The sequence below is a fragment of the Neoarius graeffei genome, chromosome 3 (genome assembly GCF_027579695.1).
Source record: "Neoarius graeffei isolate fNeoGra1 chromosome 3, fNeoGra1.pri, whole genome shotgun sequence".
Lineage (NCBI taxonomy): Eukaryota > Metazoa > Chordata > Actinopteri > Siluriformes > Ariidae > Neoarius > Neoarius graeffei.
In genome coordinates, this window is record NC_083571.1 from 84,657,841 (window position 1) to 84,681,123 (window position 23,283).

Below are 23,283 nucleotides of genomic sequence, written 5' to 3' on the forward strand. Positions count from 1 at the left end.
CCAACACTAGTGATGGTCCGTCTGAAGCTGAGGCTCCGAAGCGCGTACTGACATTACGTCACTAGTTTAGACTACACTACTGTATGAAAAAAAGACACATGTAACCTTACATCACCCATCAGAATCATACACAGGAAATTTGCCTGAGTAATATTTACTCAAACTGAAGAAAATTTTGCTCTCCGCCAGACAACATTTGGTCCCTCTCTTTTTTTAAAAAAAAAAGGTACTCTTTTGATAGAGATGATTTTCCAGACTCGGTTCTCCCTCAGTTGAGTATTAATATTTTGTTCTTTGTGGTGGTATTTGAATCTGTTCAGTGTGTCTTGGAATGAACTCTTTTACTCAGTTCAGAGCCACAACCAACTCTGTAATTTTGCTCCAACTCCAAATTCTACACTCTAAACTCAAAATAGAGCAAAATTAACTATTTTTGAGGAAAATGCTTTTAAAATTGCTCAGTAATTTTTTTCCTTTGCAGTCTTATGAAAAGAAGACATAACTGGTTGATATAACCTTCATGAAGCAAAGAGCAAAATGTGTGAGCAAAGATAAATCTCAGGGATGGAACTTAACCAAAACGAGTAACAATCGGAACAGCCTGTACCAGTTCAAGCATGCCAACATATACAACCCGATTCCAAAAAAGTTGGGACAAAGTACAAATTGTAAATAAAAACGGAATGCAATGATGTGGAAGTTTCAAAATTCCATATTTTATTCAGAATAGAACATAGATGACATATCAAATGTTTAAACTGAGAAAATGTATCATTTAAAGAGAAAAATTAGGTGATTTTTAAATTTCATGACAACACATCTCAAAAAAGTTGGGACAAGGCCATGTTTCCCACTGTGAGACATCCCCTTTTCTCTTTACAACAGTCTGTAAACGTCTGGGGACTGAGGAGACAAGTTGCTCAAGTTTAGGGATAGGAATGTTAACCCATTCTTGTCTAATGTAGGATTCTAGTTGCTCAACTGTCTTGGGTCTTTTTTGTCGTATCTTCCGTTTTATGATGCGCCAAATGTTTTCTATGGGTGAAAGATCTGGACTGCAGCCTGGCCAGTTCAGTACCCGGACTCTTCTTCTACGCAGCCATGATGCTGTAATTGATGCAGTATGTGGTTTGGCATTGTCATGTTGGAAAATGCAAGGTCTTCCCTGAAAGAGACGTCGTCTGGATGGGAGCATATGTTGCTCTAGAACCTGGATATACCTTTCAGCATTGATGGTGTCTTTCCAGATGTGTAAGCTGCCCATGCCACACGCACTAATGCAACCCCATACCATCAGAGATGCAGGCTTCTGAACTGAGCGCTGATAACAACTTGGGTTGTCCTTCTCCTCTTTAGTCCGAATGATACGGCGTCCCTGATTTCCATAAAGAACTTCAAATTTTGATTCGTCTGACCACAGAGCAGTTTTCCACTTTGTCACAGTCCATTTTAAATGAGCCTTGGCCCGGAGAAGATGTCTGCGCTTCTGGATCATGTTTAGATACGGCTTCTTCTTTGAACTATAGAGTTTTAGCTGGCAACGGCGGATGGCACGGTGAATTGCGTTCACAGATAATGTTCTCTGGAAATATTCCTGAGCCCATTTTGTGATTTCCAATACAGAAGCGTGCCTGTATGTGATGCAGTGCCGTCTAAGGGCCCGAAGATCACGGGCACCCAGTTTGGTTTTCCGGCCTTGACCCTTACGCACAGAGATTCTTCCAGATTCTCTGAATCTTTTGATGATATTATGCACTGTAGATGATATGTTCAAACTCTTTGCAATTTTACACTGTCGAACTCCTTTCTGATATTGCTCCACTATTTGTCGGTGCAGAATTAGGGGGATTGGTGATCCTCTTCCCATCTTTAATTCTGAGAGTCGCTGCCACTCCAAGATGCTCTTTTTATACCCAGTCATGTTAATGACCTATTGCCAATTGACCTACTGAGTTGCAATTTGGTCCTCCAGCTGTTCCTTTTTCGTACCTTTAACTTTTCCAGCCTCTTATTGCCCCTGTCCCAACTTTTTTATGATGTGTTGCTGTCATGAAATTTGAAATGAGCCAATATTTGGCATGAAATTTCAAAATGTCTCTGTAATAATCCCCGATGTGGGTGGAGCACAGAAGCACGGCAGGCGAGAGTTCGTATTCACACACACGCACTTTATTGAGCTATTTCAGCTTTTTCTGTTATTCATTCATTCACTCACTCACGCACGCACGCACACGTGTTGTTGTTGGGGAGCGAACCCTCTTCTCTCCTCGCCCCCTCCCTTTATACTCCATCCCTGCAACAAACACACACACACACACACACACACACAAATTGACGTCAGGTGTAATGACCTAGCCACTTACCTTCCCTGACCCCGCCCTCCATTCACAGACTGCTGCTTGGCCACGCCCCCGCTGCCACAGTCTCACTTTTGACATTTGATATGTTGTCTATGTTCTATTGTAAATACAATATCAGTTTTTGAGATTTGTAAATTATTGCATTCCATTTTTATTTACAATTTGTACTTTGTCCCAACTTTTTTGGAATCGGGGTTGTATTTCTATCACGCACACGCACTAAATTTGATAATATTTGAGATGTAAATATTCCCAGAATATAAATTTGTTTTAAACACCCTGTATAGCACTCTGTTTATGACTCTGGTTTATGTTTCAGTTCTGTCTGTTTGTTTGTTTATAACTCTGGCCTTGCCTCACAGTTTGTAAACAGCACAGACCTGTAAATAAACTCTTCCCTGCAATTATGTCTATCTCTACGATGTTTCACTGACAGAATACTTCACCAAACAGATGTAGTGGGAGGATACAGGCACACCACGCACACACGTAATTTGTTTATCATCAATGTGAAATTTTCCTGGGAGTCAATGCAGTGTGGCTAAGATGGGTCTGATGCATTTATATCTTCTGGTTCTAATAAAGACTCTGTCTGCTGCATTCTGGACTAACTCAAGTTTGTTTATGCACCGACTGGATGGAACATCCATACAGAAATGCATTAATCAACTTTGAAGTAACAAAAATATGAACTAGGGTTTTTTTTTGTTTGTTTTTTAAATCATATAGTGGTATCTCATCTCATCTCATTATCTCTAGCCGCTTTATCCTTCTACAGGGTCGCAGGCAAGCTGGAGCCTATCCCAGCTGACTACGGGCGAAAGGCGGGGTACACCCTGGACAAGTCGCCAGGTCATCACAGGGCTGACACATAGACACAGACAACCATTCACACTCACATTCACACCTACGGTCAATTTAGAGTCGCCAGTTAACCTAACCTGCATGTCTTTGGACTGTGGGGGAAACCGGAGCACCTGGAGGAAACCCACGCGGACACGGGGAGAACATGCAAACTCCACACAGAAAGGCCCTCGCCGGCCCCGGGGCTCGAACCCAGGACCTTCTTGCTGTGAGGCGACAGCGCTAACCACTACACCACCGTGCCGCCCATATAGTGGTATTATATTTCTAATCTTAGCAATATTATTTGGATGAAAAAAGGCTATCCTAGTAAGATCATCTACATCAGCTTCAAATGAAAGACTGGAGTCAATGATTACCCCAAGGTGTTTTACTGCTGCACATGATGAAACAGAAAGGCCATCCAGAGGTTACTATGTAATCAGACATCTGTGTATGGTCAGAGTACAAGTACTTCTATCTTATCAGATTTAAGAAGAAAAGTTAACAAGTACACTGTAAAAGTGATAAATAGTAATTGTTGATCTCAAAGAGTTTTCAAATTGATCTGACTCAGAAATAAAGCTTGGTTATTTGTAACTAACAAAGGCTTGTCTCTCCAGCAAACTTCTTGCTATTATTGTCCAAACAAGTATTTTCAAAATACTATAACAAGGATTTTTGAGTTGCAGTCGGTTTTGTTAGCCCCTTGAGGAAAACCCCATGCATCTCCTAATTTGAGATGTGTGAGCAGGAGGTTGTTCCGCATTTTATGGATCAAGGACCTTGTGGCCTGAAGTTTATGACAAGCAAGTTGTAGCTTTTTGTCGAGGACAACGTTTGCAATGTTTGTGAAGTGGCTGAGGCCCTTTATCACTATATTCAGTCAACACATTTTTGTATGTTGTACTTGAGGCAAGACTTACCTCAGTCTTTTACCTATTATCCCTCATGTTCATAAACATGCTTTTAGCTGTGTGCTCATTTAATTTATATATTAATGTATTTGTTGAGTGTTCCTTAAATACAGTTGCAACAACATACATTTTCATTGTTAAATTTCATTGTTAACCTCACAAGAATATCATACTTGGCACAAGAAGATTCAGTTGGAAGAACTCTCGTCTAAACTTGAAAACATTAGTAAAGTCAATAACCGTAGTCAAAAGTTGAGAGAACTGCATCATGTTGCCTTGATAATTTGAGTTTTCTCAGCATTTTTAATTTTTAAATGTATCCAGTATCTAATGTCCTTTACACATTCCTCAACTTTATTCAGCTGGTGTCTCATCTGGCTTTGCTGAAATATACAACTTTGTGTCATCAGCATAACAGTGGAATCTAATCTAATAAGGTCAGGACTTTCACTTGATTTCCAAAGAAAAAGGCCGCACCTTGCATATAATGCCCTTTTATTGCACAAACGCGTTTCGGCGTGTGCCTTCCTCAGTGTGCAACAATGTAACCACAAAAACACTTTTAAATACCCACACCCATTACCACACCCCATTACAACAAACCAATGACAATGAAGTATTTAGACCATGTGTCAAAATAATCCTTCGATTGGAAAAATACATTCACAAAACATTACAGACATTATGTGCATATTTACAATTATGCAATGCAGTATAGCCATCAGTACATTATTATCTTCATAAAAAACAAGTCAGGGATAGCTCTTCATTCATCCCATTCGGTATACACATATTCAAATTAAAAATATACCACGCCTCTCGCTGTAAGAGATGGTTCTCTCTATTTCCCCCTCGTGGAGACCTGTAAACCATCTCTAGTCCCATAAATTTCAACATACTAGCGTCATGGCCAGCAGACTGGAAATGCCTTGCCACAGATGATTTTTCATCGTTTTTTCTTATTGAGCATTTATGTTCAAAAATTCTCGTTTTTAACTGTCTCTTCGTTTTACCCACATAAAGTATTCCACAAGGACAAGTCAAAAGATAAACGACAAAGGTAGACAAACAAGTAATTCTTCCCTTGACTTTGTACGTTTTTCCTGTTTTGGAGTGCGTGAATTCTTTTTCTGTAAGCATAAAGTTACATGCTGCACAGTTAAAACATTTGAAATTACCTTGTGAAACACGTGGAGGAAAAGATAAAAACGGTTGAGTGAATGCAGGGAAGTGCGACCGCACTAGTTTATCACGCAGACTTGGCGCTCTTTTGTAACAACTGCGTGGTAGATCCTGAAAAAAATTACCAATATTTGGGTCACTCTGCAGAATATGCCAATGCCGTTGTACAATAGTTTTCAAATCATTTGAGATGTGACCATACGTGGATACTAGAGTGACAGGAGGAATAATGTTAGAACGGTTATGTCTAGCGCTATTAGTAAGTAGATCTGAGCGCTGAATATTGCGCACACGCTCTAAGCAATTGTCCAACAAGTGGCCCGCATATCCCCTGTCGCGGAATCTTTCGCACAGTTCCCCTGCTTGTTGCTCAAATACTGCCTCGTTGTTACAAATCCTGCGCACTCTCAACAGTTGACTATAAGGTAAACTACGTTTAAGAGAAGGTGGATGGTAACTCTGATAATGTAAAAAGGTGTTGCGATCAGTATCTTTACGGTATATTTCAGTATGCAAGACATTGTCAACCTTTTTCACCAAAACATCCAAAAATGGCATGACATTTTGATCATAACTCAACGTAAACTTGATCGAGGAAAGTCGAGTATTCACATATGGCCCTTTTCCACTACCCTTTTTCAGCTCACTTCAGCTCGCTTCAGCTCACTTCAGCCCGACATGGCTCGCGTTTCGACTACCAAAAACCAGCACGACTCAGCTCGCTTCAGCCCTGCTTAGCCCCTAAAACTCGCACCGTTTTGGAGTGGGGCTGAAGCGAGCCAAGCCGTGCCGAGTGAGGCTGGGGGTGTGAGCAGACACTCCCCTGTGCACTGATTGGTGAGGAGGAGTGTCCTCACATGCCCACACACGCCCCGCGAGCGCGCTGGGATCTGTAAACACCGCAAACCCGGAAGGAGAATAATTACGAATTACGAGAATTTCTGAAGCCTTATGCGCCTCGCCTCATCTATACACTCTTGCCAGTATCTGTCCGCGTTGTCGGTGACAACAAGCCACAGCACCAAGACCAGCAACACTAACGACTCCATGTCCTCCATGTTTATTGTTTACTATCCGGGTCGTGAGACTACCGCTTAAAAGCTCACTGATGTCACTGTTTGCGCTGCTTAACGACATCACGTGACGTCCACCCACTTTCGCTAACTCCACCCAATGTGTCCACCCACTTCCAGCCAGCACGGTTCAGCGCGGTTGTAGTCGAAATGCAACTCCAACAGCCCCGCTCAGCCCGACTCAGCACGGCACGGCTCAGCCCGACTCAGCCGCGTTTGTAGTGGAAAAGCGGCATTAGTCATTAAACGCCAAAAGTTCCTCTTTTGAACCTGTCCACAAAAAGAACAAATCATCTATAAATCTATAAAACACCTTCAGATGTTGTTTGAATGGATTATCATTATAGATGAAATCATGCTTAAATTTTCCCATGAATAAATTTGCATAATTGGGTGCCATGGGAGAGCCCATTGCAGTGCCCTGAATTTGCAGAAAAAAACTATTTTGGAACATAAAATAATTCTTTTTAAGGACCTCGTTGGCTAAGGACAATAAAAAAGTCTGCATAAGGCACCCGATTGATCTGTAAATAATACTCCAGAGCAGTCAACCCTGCATCATGTGGAATATTTGTGTATAAGCTCGTCACATCCATAGAACATAACAAATCAGTTGCATTCACTTCTCCTATACATGACAATTTCACAAGAAAGTCAGTTGTATCTTTAAGGAAGGATGGTAAGTTATGTACTAGGTCTTTTATGTGGTGATCCACAAATTTAGATAAAGGCTCAGTAAGAGATTGATTTCCAGAAACTATAGGACGGCCAGGTGGATCATTTAACCTTTTATGGATTTTTGGTAGAGTGTAAAAAAACTGGCCTAACGGGGTTAGCCTGTAACAAATACTTATATGTTTTCTCGTCAATAATTGAATCAGACAATGCCCTCTTAAGAACCTTTTTTATATCTTCATTGAACCTTACTGTAGGGTCACTGTGTAGACGCATATAAAAGTTAACATCCCCAAGCTGTCTCTCAATTTCTTTAACATAAGTACTTTTATCCTGTATAACAATGGAGCCCCCCTTGTCTGCGGGCTTAATCACTATGTCCTCATCAGTCATTAATGTGTGTAATGCATCTTTCTCTGAGTTCGTAAGATTGGGTCTTAGGGAATATTCCCCAGTCCTTAAACAAGAGAAGACATCTTGCTCTACCAGCCGGCAGAACGTTTCAACTGAAGAGTTATTTATGGGAGGGAGAAAAGTGCTTTTAGGTTTGAAGGTAGTCTTTTCGATTACGGCTGTATGTTGATCAGATGTAACAGGCATTTGTTGGTTATACTGCATTGCAGTTCCTTTCACATAAAACGCCCTAAGGCGGATAGATCTAAAAAACTTGAACATCTCAACTTTAGTCACAAAGGGATCATTTTTCTTCACAGGAACAAAAGACAGGCCTTTAGATAAAACTAAAAGTTGGTCTTGACTTAGCTTTTTACTTGAAACGTTGATGACGCTATCTTTTATTTCCGCGCTCCTCTGCCTCTTTTTCTTTCCCCTCCGCGTCTTGTGCAATAAAAGGACATTATATGCAAGGTGCGGCCTTTTTCTTTGGAAATTGAGTTGCACATTTGGGTCAGCACCCTTACATTAGGAATTATTTAAGAGTGAAGCCTGCTCCAAGTAGAAAAAATACTTAGAGAAAAAATACAGGACTTTCACTTGCCCATTCCAAAACATTAACTTCATTAACCATTCTTTGGTAGAACGACTTGTGCTTAGGGTCATTGTCTTGCTGCATGACCTACCTTCTCTTGAGATTCAGTTCATGGACAGATGTCCTGACATTTTCCTTTAGAATTCGCTGTATAATTCAGAATTAATTGTTCCATCAGTGATGGCAAGCCGTCCTGGCCCAGATGCAGCAAAACAGGCCCAAACCATGATACTATCACCACCATGTTTCACAGATGGGATAAGGTTCTTATGCTGGAATGCAGTGTTTTCCTTTCTCCAAACATAATGCTTCTCATTTAAACCAAAAGGTCCTTTGTCTCATCCGTCCACAAAACATTTTTCCAATAGCCTTCTGGCTTGTCCATGTGATCTTTAGCAAACTGCAGACGAGCAGCAATGTTCTTTTTGGAGAGCAGTGGCTTTCTCCTTGTAACCCTGCCATGCACACCATTGTTGTTCAGTGGTCTCCCGATGGTGGACTCATGAACATTAGTCAATGTGAGAGAGACCTTCAGTTGCTTAGAAGTTACCCTGGGGTCCTTTGTAACTTCGCTGACTATTACACGCCTTGCTCTTGGAGTGATCTTTGTTGGTCGACCACTCCTGGGGAGGGTAACAATGGTCTTGAATTTCCTCCATTTGTACACAGTCTGTCTGACTGTGGATTGGTGGAGTCCAAACCTTTTGTAGAGATGGATTGTAACCTTTTCTAGCCTGATGAGCATCAACAACGCTTTTTCTGGGGTCCTCAGAAATCTCCTTTGTTTCTGCCATGATACACTTCTAACATGTGTTGTGAAGATCACACTTTGATAGATCCTTGTTCTTTAAATAAAACAGGGTGTCCACTCACACCTGATTGTCATCCCATTGATTGAAAACACCTGACTCTCTAATTTCACCTTCAAATTAACTGCTAATCCAAGAGGTTCACATACTTTTGCCACTCACAGATATGTAATATTGGATCATTTTCCTCAATAAATAAATGGCCATGTATAATTGTCTCATTTGTTTAACTGGGTTCTCTTTATCTACTTTTAGGACTTATGTGAAAATCTGATGATGTTTTAGGTCATATTCATGCAGAAATAGAAAATTCTAAAGGGTTCACAAACTTTCAAGCACCACTGTATACCATCATGCGTTTTGGTCACACTGAAAGAAAAGCTGTAAAAGCTGTTTCATAAGGACCATTAAGTATTTTAGATTGAGTATAGCAGTAGTTTGTTTTTCCTTATGACAACGGACATAAGACAAATTTATAAGTTGTGGCACGAAAATGGCAATAATGTTGTTGTGTATTGGGGGTGAATGGATGGAGGAAGAAACGCATTATAAACGTATATTCAAGTACAATTAAACAGTAAGAGAATAGAAAATAAGCTAAATTAGAATGATATAAAATACATGAATAAAAGTTACAGTGCAGCGCGAGGAATTAATCAAAAGCCTCAAATTTGATTTAATAAAAAGCAGCAGCAAAGAAGAAAGTATTCAGACTTGATTTAAAAGAACTGAAAGCTGCAGCACACAAAGTACTTTGTATTTATTAATGTGGGAAATACGCTTCGTATAATATGTATTTATTATTTTGAAAACCCACCAGCCGACTGATCTGGCACGTTTTAATTGTGCGACAGTAATGATGTAAATAACGGAGCTGTGGAGTAGTGTCCGAAAATGTTTTTATCCCCCGCTGGCCGAAAGGCCCGAAGGGGGATTATGTCGTGGTGATGTCTGTCCATCCCAGGAAAGGGTACTCTCCTTCTGAAATCAACTCCTCTCACAATTTGTGGAGGACTTTCACAAAACTTGACAAGAGGCATTGTTAGATGTCGGTACTGCACATATTGTAATTTCACTCACGTCAGTCACATTTTACCAGAGTTATGGCATAGTTGCCAGCGGGGGGATATTGTGCTCTCGGATCACTCTTGTTTCATTTTACCAATGAGCTTACTATATAGTCCTCTATATAGGACTTTTTGTTTAATCCAAATCTGAGTATTAAATCAAGAGTGTGACCACCATTATGAGTAGTTATCCTGTTATCTTCTGATTAACCCCTATTTGAAGCTAGAATGGATAACACTGTTCTTAGAGGGTCTTATGGGTTGTTATCCAAATGAATATTAAAGTGTCCAACAATTAATGCTTTGTCTTAAAAAAACAACCAGATTTGAAATGAAATTTGCAAATTCACTAAGAAATTCCCAATATGGTCCTGCAGGTCTGTAAATAATAATTAGTGAAATTGACTGAGATATCACCAATAGTCATCGAAGAAGCTAAAACACGACCAGCCTTTGTGTTGGACTCTACATAAACAAACATACAACCTCTATATAGAAATAAGTGTCAGTTTTAATTCATTGCTGCCCACTGGTCCTACATTAGTGTTGTGCTTCTTTGCATGTACAGGAGACACTAGAGACTGAACGCTCCAGCATATACCGATCGCTGGTTGTAAATACTTCAAAAGAGATGATGTGCTTTAGTGATTTCCCGATGCCAGCCCACTTCCCAAACTACATGCAACACTTCATGATGCTAAAGTATTTACGGCTGTATGCTGAGCACTTTGACCTGCTCAAGTACATTCGCCTCCAGGTTGTTATTAGTTGTTTCATTTTTCCTTTATTCTTTAATACACGTATGCAAAAGCTAATGTGTGTATGTTTCAGACAACTGTGCTCAGTGTGAGCCAGAGGCATGACTTCTCTCGCACAGGCCAGTGGGAGGTCGTAACTGAGAACAAAGATGGACACAAAGAAACACAGGTGTTTGATGGGGTGTTTGTGTGTTCAGGATGCTTCACACACCCTATTACACCCCTCTCAGCATTTCCTGGTATAACCATGCTACCAGTCTTCATACCTGTAAAGGATGTAGACTTCAGAATCAGTCTTACTTTGATCCATTTATTTTTTTTTTCTGCTCTAGGAATAGATGCGTTTCCAGGGAAGTGTTCCCACAGCTGGGAATATAAGGATTCACAGCCATTCCATGGGAAGAAGGTGGTGGTTATTGGCACTGGCAACTCTAGTGGAGATCTTGCTGTGGAGATCAGCAGAGTGGCAGAAAAAGTAAGTACAATCAGGGAACTGCTCAACAAACACTCCTGATTTTCCAGACACTGGTTAAAACTAATCATAAAAAGATTTTGTTTAAAGGTGCTGACTGCAAAGTCATCTGATTTTTAAAAAAAAAATGTATTGTGTATGCCATTTTCCTATGTCTCAGAAGAACAACATCATGCAGACAAGTTGTGATCATTTTGATGTGCTGAGGGTCACTTTTCTCCATGTTGGGACTGTTTTCTTATTTCTTGAGTTACAGTGTGGCTCTACTGAAAGAGCCAAACGCAAGGAGGGTATAGATCACCGTGCCGCCTAGAGAGAGAGAGAGAGAGAGAGCTGGTTTAGTGGTTAGCACTGTCGCCTCACAGCAAGAAGGTCCTGGGTTCAAACTCCAACTTTCCGTGTGGAGTTTGCATGTTCTCCCCGTGTCTGTGTGGGTTTCCTCCGGGTGCTCCGGTTTCCCCCACAGTCCAGAGACATGCAGGTTAGGTTAATTGGTGGCTGTAAATTGAGTGTGAATGGTTGTTTTCTCTGTGTCAGCCCTGCGATGACCTGGCAACTTGTCCAGGTTGTACCCTGCCTCTTGCCCATAGTGAGCTGGGATACGCTCCAGCTTGCCTGCAACTCTGTAGAACAGGATAAGCGTCTATATATGATGGATGTGTGTGTGTGTGTGTGTGTGTGATATAATATGCATGCCATGCCTTGGGTTAAATGCAGAGGAGGACTTTTGCTGTGCTTGAGTGTACATGTGACAAAAATAAGGGCTTCTTAATGTCTCATCTCATCTCATTATCTCTAGCCGCTTTATCCTTCTACAGGGTCGCAGGCAAGCTGGAGCCTATCCCAGCTGACTACGGGCGAAAGGCGGGGTACACCCTGGACAAGTCGCCAGGTCATCACAGGGCTGACACATAGACACAGACAACCATTCACACTCACATTCACACCTATGGTCAATTTAGAGTCACCAGTTAACCTAACCTGCATGTCTTTGGACTGTGGGGGAAACCGGAGCACCCGGAGGAAACCCACGCGGACACGGGGAGAACATGCAAACTCCACACAGAAAGGCCCTCGCCGGCCCCGGGGCTCGAACCCAGGACCTTCTTGCTGTGAGGCGACAGCGCTAACCACTACACCACCGTGCTGCCACTTCTTAATGTATTTATTCCATTTGAAATGTGTATGGCAAACCAGCTAACAATTTTGGGATACTATGACATCCTGATCTATTTAGTATTTGGGACTTCTAAATACACTGGAGATGCTAGAGTCTTGCTCATCAGGGATAAATTAGGAATAAAATTGGCTCATGTTTATAGCCCTTAATTTTCTGTAAAGCTGTTTTGCGACAATGTCTGTTGTTAAGCACTATACAAATAATCTTGACTTGACTAAAGGATTACAAAAGTACAGATGTCTACCAATATTTCGAGGCAGGTTTCGTGCATGCTGGAATGTTATGGGAAATTCCTGATGAAGAAAAATATCTTATTATGACACAGGTAAGCTCAAACAAGGACTTCTAATAGTAATAAACAAGCCAGGGCCTGGATCTAGCATATTTTATGGTGTTTAGCCTCATCTACATAAAAAAAACATGCTGCTCGTCTCGCCAAGCATTAGGTCTAATAAAACACATTGTGTCCAGATATACATTTTAATGTTGCACAGAGCCTTCATACTATCCCGATATAAAATGTTCTCCACACGCACGGGAATGTTTTATTGGCATCCAGTCTTCTTGGTTAACTGCAGTTTGCCATTTTTCTCATCTGTCTGGGTTCACCAGGTAGCAGTGAAAAGTTAAACCAGGCTGATCTCCACGTCTGTTATTGCATCCAAAAGCACTACAGGTCTCTGGCATTGCTCTTTTAAATGTAACTTCTACAAGTTTATCTGTAGATATTAGGGGTGGTGGAGGTGTGGTGAGATTAGGATCCAAAAGTAGAACACACAGACAGTAATCCAATAAATAATGTGATTTAATCCAGGGAAAGGGCGTGGCAAAAAAGGTAAACAAACAGTATAACAAAAATAGTCCAGGAAAAAAAGGAGACAAAAAACTTGACAAAACAAATGAGGTGGGCAAGGACAAAAACACTAGTGCAAAGAACATAAATAGTCCAGACAAAAAACAAGGCAGGCAAGGACAAAAAATGCTAGCACAAAAAACATGAAAAAGACAAAATGTTAGTGCAAAAACTGTGACAAGACACAAGCAAACTAGAGCTAAAAACCATGAAAGCATGAAGGGCACAAACGGCGAGAAAAACTGACGAGACGTTCTGGTGAAGTCCCTGTCTGAGAACGGTGTTTATGTAGACCCCTTTGCAGTAAACGTTATTCATACGTAAGAGGAAATTGCGCGCGCAGCCTGGACTCAAAAAAGACTCAGCGATGCCTAGTTGTTGTGTTGTCGGGTGTCAGAATTGTAGCAGTGATGGGGTTAAAATGTACAGAATTCCAGCAGGATCTCACCCATTCTAAAAAAAAAAAAAAAACGCGGACGTCTATATCTACAAGCCATCAAACATGTAGACTGGGATGAAAGCACTATCAAAAATGCGCGGGTTTGCAGCACCCACTTCATCAGAGGTAAGATCAGGCTATTTATTAAATCTTTTTTTATTCTTTCTAGTCTTCGTTTATTGATGTAGCAAAATACTTTGGTAGCGTTTGTCTGATTAGCTGGGTCATAGTTACACAATGTAATGAATATTGTTAGCATGTTAACTTAGCTTTGCATGCAATTTTGTTTGTAGGAGAGGTCTCGCTTGACTCAAGCAGTCCAGATTTTGTGCCATCATTATTTGTGTATGCCGAAAATCACAATTTTAAAGCAAGGATGGAAAGGTAAAATTGTGTGCCCTCACTCTAAATGCCAAGTTACGTTGACTGCTCTAACCTAGCTCCCGCCCCGTTCAGTTTCATTTCTGGTCTCTGCCTCTCGCTTTTTACGCAGCTCTGATTTCTCTTAGCTGCACTCTTTACACTATCATTCCTTTCATGCCATTACCTCCTGCAAATTGCTGTTTAGTGTTGGTATTTGCTGTTGTAGCTAAAGCCACATTGCCATCACATCACTGGCATAATTTGATTAAAACAAAATGAATATGAATGTCCCATTGTTAATCAAGTTGTACATGCCCGCACATAACATAATCATATGCGTCTAAAGACTTGTAGGCACTAAGTTTTTCGTGGGTGTACACTGAAGTCTTGTCAATAAGGTACGAGTATATATCTGGCCATTGTATACCAGGGAACTTACTAACATCGTCCGTCCACTCTTTAATTAAATACGGATCTGGTAGGCGATGTCCACTTGTTAGAGTTAACTTATGTAGCATTCTCGATCTTGTAACGACAATTGTTTTGCATAATCTGACAGCTCATAATGCCGGTCTATGGGCAGCGCCATTGTTTCTGAGTCCAGACTGCGCGCGCATCCTGGCAACGGTCGGTTTGTTTACAAACATGCGAAGGGGTCTATACACAGCAGGAAATCCAGGACATGAAATGCAGGCAAGATGGAATTCCCATCCCAGATCCGGATTAGCGCTGACCTGGGAGATAAGTAATCTCCGGAGTGGAACTCCGGGGTGGAGTATGACAGTAGATGATTTGGGCTTACAATCACTTGCATACACTTGTGCCAGTCATTGTCAAACAAAAAGCTTGGCCAGAAAAACAAATCTGCAGTTACGATGACGTCACATGAAAGGCCCTTATAATTACATAATCACTACTAGAGTCAAGCCCATGTATTCTAAGGCTAAGATAGCTAAGTGCTAGCTAGAATGATTTGGTTATCTGTCCAGAAAAATGACATGTCATCTAGCATTGCTCTATCTTGCAGTTGCACTCACTAGGCAGGCTTTCCTTTTCTTTTCCGCTGGCTTTTGGCTAGTGTGAGAACAAAGTTTGCCATGTTTGCCCACACCAACTTGTTTTGGTTAAAAGTAGGTCAAACGCATCCCATGGTGGTCATGCTGCTTGCTTGCTTCGGCAATTTTCGGAATTGTAAAATGTGAGATGCATTTTATCTTAGTAAAACGCTGACACATAGGGTACACGGTGTGTGCAGCATCACAAAACTCTGACAGCTATAGATGGAGAACATTTTGCCCAGAATTCAACTTTGCAGTCAGCACCATCCACCCATTATCTACAGCCACTTATCCTGTACAGGGTCGCAGGCAAGCTGGAGCCTATCCCAGCTGACTGGGCAAGAGGCGGGGTACACCCTGGACAAGTTGCCAGGTCATCACAAGGCTGACTCATAGAGACAAACAAGCATTCACACTCATACCGACAGTCGAGTTAAAGCCACCAATTAGTCTAACCTGCATGTCTTTGAGCTGCACGGGAAACCGGAGCGCCCAGAGGAAACCCACACAGACACGGGGAGAACATGCAAACAATCCACACAGAGAGGCCCTCGTCAGCCACTGGGTTCAAACCCAGGACCTTCTTGCTATGAGGCGACAGTGCTAACCATTACACCACTGTGCCGCCCGCAGTCAGCACCTTTTAAATGAAAATCTTGATTTGTGCAGCTAGTCTGGCACCCAGAAACCAGCCATTGGTTTCTTCATAATGTATTATTTCCCACATTATTACCATTAAAGACAAATGTTAGATAACCATTTAACATTGTGAACTACACCAATGAGACTCACAAAGTAAGTAACATTGATTATCCTGTAATGGTGAATGTTAAGGCCTGTGATATACAACCCCGATTCCAAAAAAGTTGGGACAAAGTACAAATTGTAAATAAAAATGGAATGCAATGATGTGGAAGTTTCAAAATTCCATATTTTATTCAGAATAGAACATAGATGACACATCAAATGTTTAAACTGAGAAAATGTATCATTTAAAGAGAAAAATTAGGTGATTTTTAAATTTCATGACAACAACACATCTCAAAAAAGTTGGGACAAGGCCATGTTTCCCACTGTGAGACATCCCCTTTTCTCTTTACAAGAGTCTGTAAACGTCTGGGGACTGAGGAGACAAGTTGCTCAAGTTTAGGGATAGGAACGTTAACCCATTCTTGTCTAATGCAGGATTCTAGTTGCTCAACTGTCTTAGGTCTTTTTTGTCGTATCTTCCATTTTATGATGCGCCAATTGTTTTCTATGGGTGAAAGATCTGGACTGCAGGCTGGCCAGTTCAGTACCCGGACCCTTCTTCTACGCAGCCATGATGCTGTAATTAATGCAGTATGTGGTTTGGCATTGTCATGTTGGAAAATGCAAGGTCTTCCCTGAAAGAGACGTCGTCTGGATGGAAGCATATGTTGCTCTAGAACCTGGATATACCTTTCAGCATTGATGGTGTCTTTCTAGATGTGTAAGCTGCCCATGCCACATGCACTAATGCAACCTCATACCATCAGAGATGCAGGCTTCTGAACTGAGTGCCGATAACAACTTGGGTCGTCCTTCTCCTCTTTAGTCCGAATGACACGGCGTCCCTGATTTCCATAAAGAACTTCAAATTTTGATTCGTCTGACCACAGAACAGTTTTCCACTTTGCCACAGTCCATTTTAAATGAGCCTTGGCCCAGAGAAGACGTCTGTGCTTCTGGATCATGTTTAGATACGGCTTCTTTGAACTATAGAGTTTTAGCTGGCAACGGCGGATGGCACGGTGAATTGTGTTCACAGATAATGTTCTCTGGAAATATTCCTGAGCCCATTTTGTGATTTCCAATACAGAAGCATGCCTGTATGTGATGCAGTGTCGTCTAAGGGCCCGAAGATCACGGGCACCCAGTATGGTTTTCCGGCCTTGACCCTTACGCACAGAGATTCTTCCAGATTCTCTGAATCTTTTGATGATGATATGCACTGTAGATGATGATATGTTCAAACTCTGTGCAATTTTACACTGTCGAACTCCTTTCTGATATTGTTCCACTATTTGTCGGCGCAGAATTAGGGGGATTGGTGATCCTCTTCCCGTCTTTACTTCTGGGAGCCGCTGCCACTCCAAGATGCTCTTTTTATACCCAGTCATGGTAATGACCTATTGCCAATTGACCTACTGAGTTGCAATTTGGTCCTCCAGCTGTTCCTTTTTTGTACCTTTAACTTTTCCAGCCTCTTATTGCCCCGTCCCAACTTTTTTGAAATGTGTTGCTGTCATGAAATTTCAAATGAGCCAATATTAGGCATGAAATTTCAAAATGTCTCACTTTCGACATTTGATATGTTGTCTATGTTCTATTGTGAAAACAATATCAGTTTTTGAGATTTGTAAATTATTGCATTACGTTTTTATTTACAATTTGTACTTTGTCCCAACTTTTTTGGAATCGGGGTTGTATTAAATGGCAAGCAAAAAGTTGGTTCTCATAGTTGATCTGTTGGATGTGGGAGAAATAGGCAGGCATCCTTACTTGAGCAACTCTAACAAGTGCCAGTCATTATGGCCAGAGAGCTGGGTTGAAGAATCTCCAAAATAGCAAGGCTTATGTGGTGTTCCCGGTTAGCAGCGCTGAATACCTATTAAGAGTAATCCGAGGAGGAACAAAAAACAAACCAGCACCAGGGTTTTTGTTGCCCAATGCTCATCAATGCACAAGGACAACAGAAGCTGTCCAGGCTGGTCCATCCTGATAAAAGGACTACAACCATAGAAATGTTTTAATGAAGGTTACAGGAGAAATCTGTCAACACATAAATGGTGCATCACACCCTGCTGTGTGTGGTGCTGCCTAGCCACAGACCAGTCAGAGTATCCATGCAAACTCCTGTCCTCCACTGAAAGTAGATATAATGTGCATGCAATGGAAGGAGCAATAGAAGAAGGTCGCCTGGTCCAGTGAGTCCCGTTTTCTTTCACATAAGGTGGACAGCTTATGTGAAACATATGTGTGCCATTTATCTGGGGAAGTGATGGCACCAGGATGCACTGTGAGAAGAAGGCAAGTTGGAGGAGGGAGTGTGATGATCTGAGCAATGTTCTGCTGGGAAACCCTGGGTCCAGGCATTCGCATGACAGACCAACTGCATGTTAGGCTGGTCATGTTAATGTTTTGGCTCCTCTCTTTACATTGACAAGTGCATTAATGCTATTCTTTATTGTATCTACAAACATACCTATACCATATCTAATTAAATATGTTGTGTCCTATATATTTTCACCTCAAAGACTTTTCTGAGCATGCGTGAAGGAACATGGGTTGTGGGCCGTATGTCTACCGGTGGCCTGCCTATGGACATGAACGTGCTGACACGCATGAATACCCTTCTGCTGCAAGTGCTTCCTCGAGATCTGCTTAACTGGGCAGTGGAGAGATTCTTTAATCAGAAATATAATCACAGACTGTATGGACTGCAACCCAGCCACAGGTACAGTGGAACAAAACAGCTACAGCACTACAACTCATACCTGAAAGGACATGATGCACTTTTCTGAATATTTATATATTTGCAGCCAATGTTTAATAACAGATTTATTCTTGGGTACAATAAGTACTACATCCCAGGAAAAAATCCATTAGCATATGCAAGTCTATTAAAGGAATAGTACATCACCCAAGAAAAGACTATTCTAGGTATCATTTAATGATGCGGAATACTGCTTGCTGCTCCGTAGTCGTGTTTATTCACTATTAGCCGTGCTAGAAAGTTTGAGTAAAGGATTAAGGAAAGCATTCCTTCAATGGCAGCATGTTCATCTCTTTCTCTTATAGGATACTCGACCAACAGCCCATCGTTAATGATGACCTACCAGGACGCATCATTCAAGGGGCAGTGCAGTTGAAACCAAATGTGCGAGAGTTCCGAGGCTCGACTGTCGTATTTGAGAATGAGGCAATCGAAGATGGTATAGATGCAGTTGTCTTCTGTACAGGATACAAACCAAGCTTCCCATTCTTGGTGTTTTCAAAGGACAATGATCCTATGGGGGAAGTGAGCCTCTACAAAAGAGTCTTCCCTCTGTTCCTAGAGCGCCCCACGCTGGCCTTCATAGGGTTAAACACTGCCTCAGGACCTTTAATGCCTATAATGGAAATGCAGGCACGATGGGCCACCCGAGTCTTTACAGGTATTCTAGAGCGATGAGACAGTGAAACAAAACACTGCCAGAAGGTGACAAGATTCTCACAAAATCAGCTGAAATGAATGCTGATGCTTCTTAAAGTTGACTTCAGCTCAGCATTTAGCATGGTTATCTGTGAAATATAGCATGGCAGTGGTCACGTAGCTGCTTCTTGCCTTTGGCTGGACATGAGACAAATCACTGAGGTCACTGGCTGGTAATAATACCAACTTGTTTATGAGTACAAATTGCTTATCAGTTAAGCTACTGATTAGGCATATAAGGCTTCACCCAATTCATGATTCAATTCCATTCACGATATTGGGTTCACGATTCAATATTCCCACGATCTTTTTTTGAAAAGTTACATTGAAGAAAACTTTATCACCAAAAACAAATGCAACATTTTATTTTCCTATTCTTTATCAATTTAAATATGCCTTTTAAATATTTTTTTAAAGATCTACAAAACTTTTTGAACATACCTGTTTTGAACAAACTGTTAATATTATAGTCAGGCTGTCTGTTGTTGCCCAAATGAGGATGGGTTCCCTTTTGAGTCTGGTTCCTCTTGAGGTTTCTTCCTCATGTCGTCTGAGGGAGTTTTTCCTTGCCACCGTCGCCACAGGCTTGCTCATTGGGGATAGATTAGGGATAAAATTAGCTCATGTTTTAAGTCGTTCAAATTCTGTAAAGCTGCTTTGCGACAATGTTTATTGTTAAAAGCGCTATACAAATAAACTTGATTTGATTTGATACCGGTCCTGAATAAACAAAATTGTGAAATTTGCACATGCAAATTTGAGCATTAACATTTGACAGCTATTTTCATTACACCAGACTGCTACTGCAAAACAAGGTTTAGTATTTTCTTGTTCCTGTGCATCTTCATTGACTCCATGAGATGAAGAGTGTAAGAGTGTGTATGATTGACTCAACTTCAAACATGTTTGCTCTTTTCCTCAAGGGTTAACGCAACTTCCTCCCAAAGAAAAAATGCGCAAGATCACTGAGAAAGACTTCAAAGAAAATCTGAAGAGGTGATTTTGTTTACATTTTTTCATCTGAATTGAATTGATATATTTTTCTTCATGTTTGCTGTCCAACCATTCTCATTTCTCATGTGCCCCCCCCCCTGCACAGATGCGGTTGTCCAAAGAAAGCTGTTCTCAATGTAGACCATCTCCCTTACTTGGATTTCATTGCACAAGAAGTCGGTGCACGTCCCAACCTCTTGTGGCTGTTCCTGACCGATCCCGGTTTGGGTTTGAGGGTTCTGTTCGGTCCCTGCACCCCGTATCAGTTTCGGCTGTGTGGGCCGGGTAAGTGGGATGGGGCTCGTCAGGCCATCCTCACCCAGTGGGAACGTGTTGCCCAGCCATTCAAGACACGCCCCATTCCAGAGCCAAAAACTACTCCTGGACTACGCTACTGGTTAATTCTGGCAGGAGGAACGATGCTGATGTTCACACTCCTTGAATTGCAGAAGAGAAGTGACCTTTTTACAGTCGCTGATTAGATATAATATGGCCTCTATAGCATTAGTTTGCTCTAAAGATTTGCATTTAAGTAGAACGATTTCAACTCCATAACTGTCACTTGGAAATGTTATTTGTGTACAAATTAGAATCATGTAAAAGGTTTGCCTAGCTGCATTTCTAGCATGGGACCACTGGCGAACTGCAAATTTTTAGTCTTACCATATTGGATTGAGGTCTGGGCTTTGACCGATCTTTCTAAAATATTCAAGAGGCTGGTTTTAAACCAACCATCACTCATGAGCAGGGTTTGGTTTGTTATACATATGTAGTAAAAAGTTTGATAAACCTTTACCCCTGTTTTGTTGGTGTTCTGTCCTGATCATGAAATGCTATTCACATTTTACTCATGGACTATTACTGTATTAGAATGCCTAATCATCCTGGCTTTACACACTATGACCCAATGGTTTCCATTTAAGAATTTTCTCTATGATGCTTTTGGAGAAAGTGGGCCAAAAATGATTTAATTGTTTTTATTTTATTATTTTAATAGCACAAATCATTTCTATTTCAAGGTGAAGAAATGTTAAGAGATATGAGTAATGCGTTAGCCATACGTACTCACGGGTGAGTACCTAACAGTTCACTGTATTGAGGAGGTAAATATACATCAGTCATCACACAATTGTATGTCTGTATGTTGACCGATGTAAAGCAAAAGGTTGTAAATACAGTGACATTCATTTAAAGGGCTACCTTGTTTACAGCTGACACTATAAGCAGCCATGTTAATTTGATGTCGCTTGCTGAACTCAGAGTTGAGAAGGTCACCGACTACTCAAATGGGGTGGACAATTTTATAACTATTCAGAAGTTATGAGAATTTATAAACAATCTGGGAGTATGTTATTGTTTTCAACACAATTGCATCTGATATAGACTCCTAATCAGCAGATCTAATTAACATAGTGTCATAGAGTGATCTGCCTGGCTGGGGGTTCATTCTGCCATAAATTCAATTTGGTAATCTGGTCACTATACATTTCAAAGAGTCTCAGGGGTATAAAAGCGTATGCATTTTAGTGTAAGAGAGGCATTTTTCCATTGAGCTTTCACAGATGCTTTGACCATCCCGCATCCTATGCCCACTTTTTTGTACGTTGTATTTCTGTGATTTTATATAATACTCATTTATTAATGTGTCTCCTAATACTCAGTAATTCCTCTGTAAGAAAGTGTAGTGCATTGATTGATTGCATGGTTTATATGATTTTGTATGTTTATTAGAAACAGTTTTCTAGTGAAAGTTTTAATGTTGGATACATTTTGAAAGCGACATTTGACCGACTAGAGTAAAAGGCTAATACTTGGAATTCTAAACCAAAAGCTCTGATAAGTAAATAGAAAGGCCCAGGCTTACACATCAATAGAAACCTTTGAGTTCAAGGAATAATTGTTGGCTAAATATACTATATAAAAGTCTCTGACATAGGAACATCATTTTATAACGAAAGCTTTGCATGAAGCTGTTGCAGATTAAATGCAATTGGAACTCTGAGATAATACTCTTCTCACAACAAGTAGATGATATATTCTTTGGAGTCATATATTTAAATCCTACAGCTAAAACATGCATTTACCTTCATTTGTTCCTATTTTCATCCTTGGTCATAGGAAAGGAAAATATAACTTTATATAGTTTATGTATAGTCGTACACATTATATATATATATATATATACACACACACACACAGTGGGGCAAAAAAGTATTTAGTCAGTCACCAATTGTGCAAGTTCTCCCACTTAAAAAGATGAGAGAGGCCTGTAATTTTCATCATAGGTACACTTCAACTACGAGAGACAGAATGAGAAAAAAAAAATCCAGAAAATCACATTGTCTGATTTTTAAAGAATTTATTTGCAAATTATGGTGGAAAATAAGTATTTGGTCAATAACAAAAGTTCATCTCAATACTTTGTTATAGACGCTTTGTTGGCAATGACAGAGGTCAAACGTTTTCTGTAAGTCTTCACAAGGTTTTCACACACTGTTGCTGGTATTTTGGCCCATTCCTCCATGCAGATCTCCTCTAGAGCAGTGATGTTTTGGGGCTGTCGCTGAGCAACACGGACTTTCAACTCCCTCCAAAGATTTTCTATGGGGTTGAGATCTGGAGCCTGGCTAGGCCACTCCAGGACCTTGAAATGCTTCTTACGAAGCCACTCCTTCGTTGCCCGGGCGGTGTGTTTGGGATCATTGTCATGCTGAAAGACCCAGCCACATTTCATCTTCAATGCCCTTGCTGATGGAAGGAGGTTTTCACTCAAAATCTCACGATACATGGCCCCATTCATTCTTTCCTTTACACGGATCAGTCGTCCTGGTCCCTTTGCAGAAAAACAGCACCAAAGCATGATGTTTCCACCCCCATGATTCACAGTAGGTATGGTGTTCTTTGGATGCAACTCGGCATTCTTTCTCCTCCAAACACGACAAGTTGAGTTTTTACCAAAAAGTTCTATTTTGGTTTCATATGACATTCTCCCAATCCTCTTCTGGATCATCCAAATGCTCTCTAGCAAACTTCAGAC

The 23,283-nt window shown here is 40.9% G+C and overlaps 1 protein-coding gene across 3 annotated transcripts in view; it reads left to right on the forward strand.

The window, feature by feature from the left end:
* The window catches only part of LOC132883659 (flavin-containing monooxygenase 5-like), a 34,180-nt gene extending 11,976 nt beyond the window's left edge, over positions 1-22,204 (forward strand). For 2 of the 3 annotated variants that reach the window (XM_060917546.1, XM_060917547.1), the window contains 7 exons: positions 10,483-10,671; positions 10,746-10,911; positions 11,005-11,147; positions 18,316-18,515; positions 18,860-19,215; positions 20,177-20,249; positions 20,353-22,204. In XM_060917546.1, the coding sequence (XP_060773529.1) occupies positions 10,483-10,671; positions 10,746-10,911; positions 11,005-11,147; positions 18,316-18,515; positions 18,860-19,215; positions 20,177-20,249; positions 20,353-20,728 (1,503 nt within the window). In that variant the 3' untranslated portion in view covers positions 20,729-22,204. The remainder of the gene's footprint in view (positions 1-10,482; positions 10,672-10,745; positions 10,912-11,004; positions 11,148-18,315; positions 18,516-18,859; positions 19,216-20,176; positions 20,250-20,352) is intronic. The other variant, XM_060917548.1, reaches the window with a different exon arrangement.
* Positions 22,205-23,283: the final 1,079 nt, after the last annotated feature.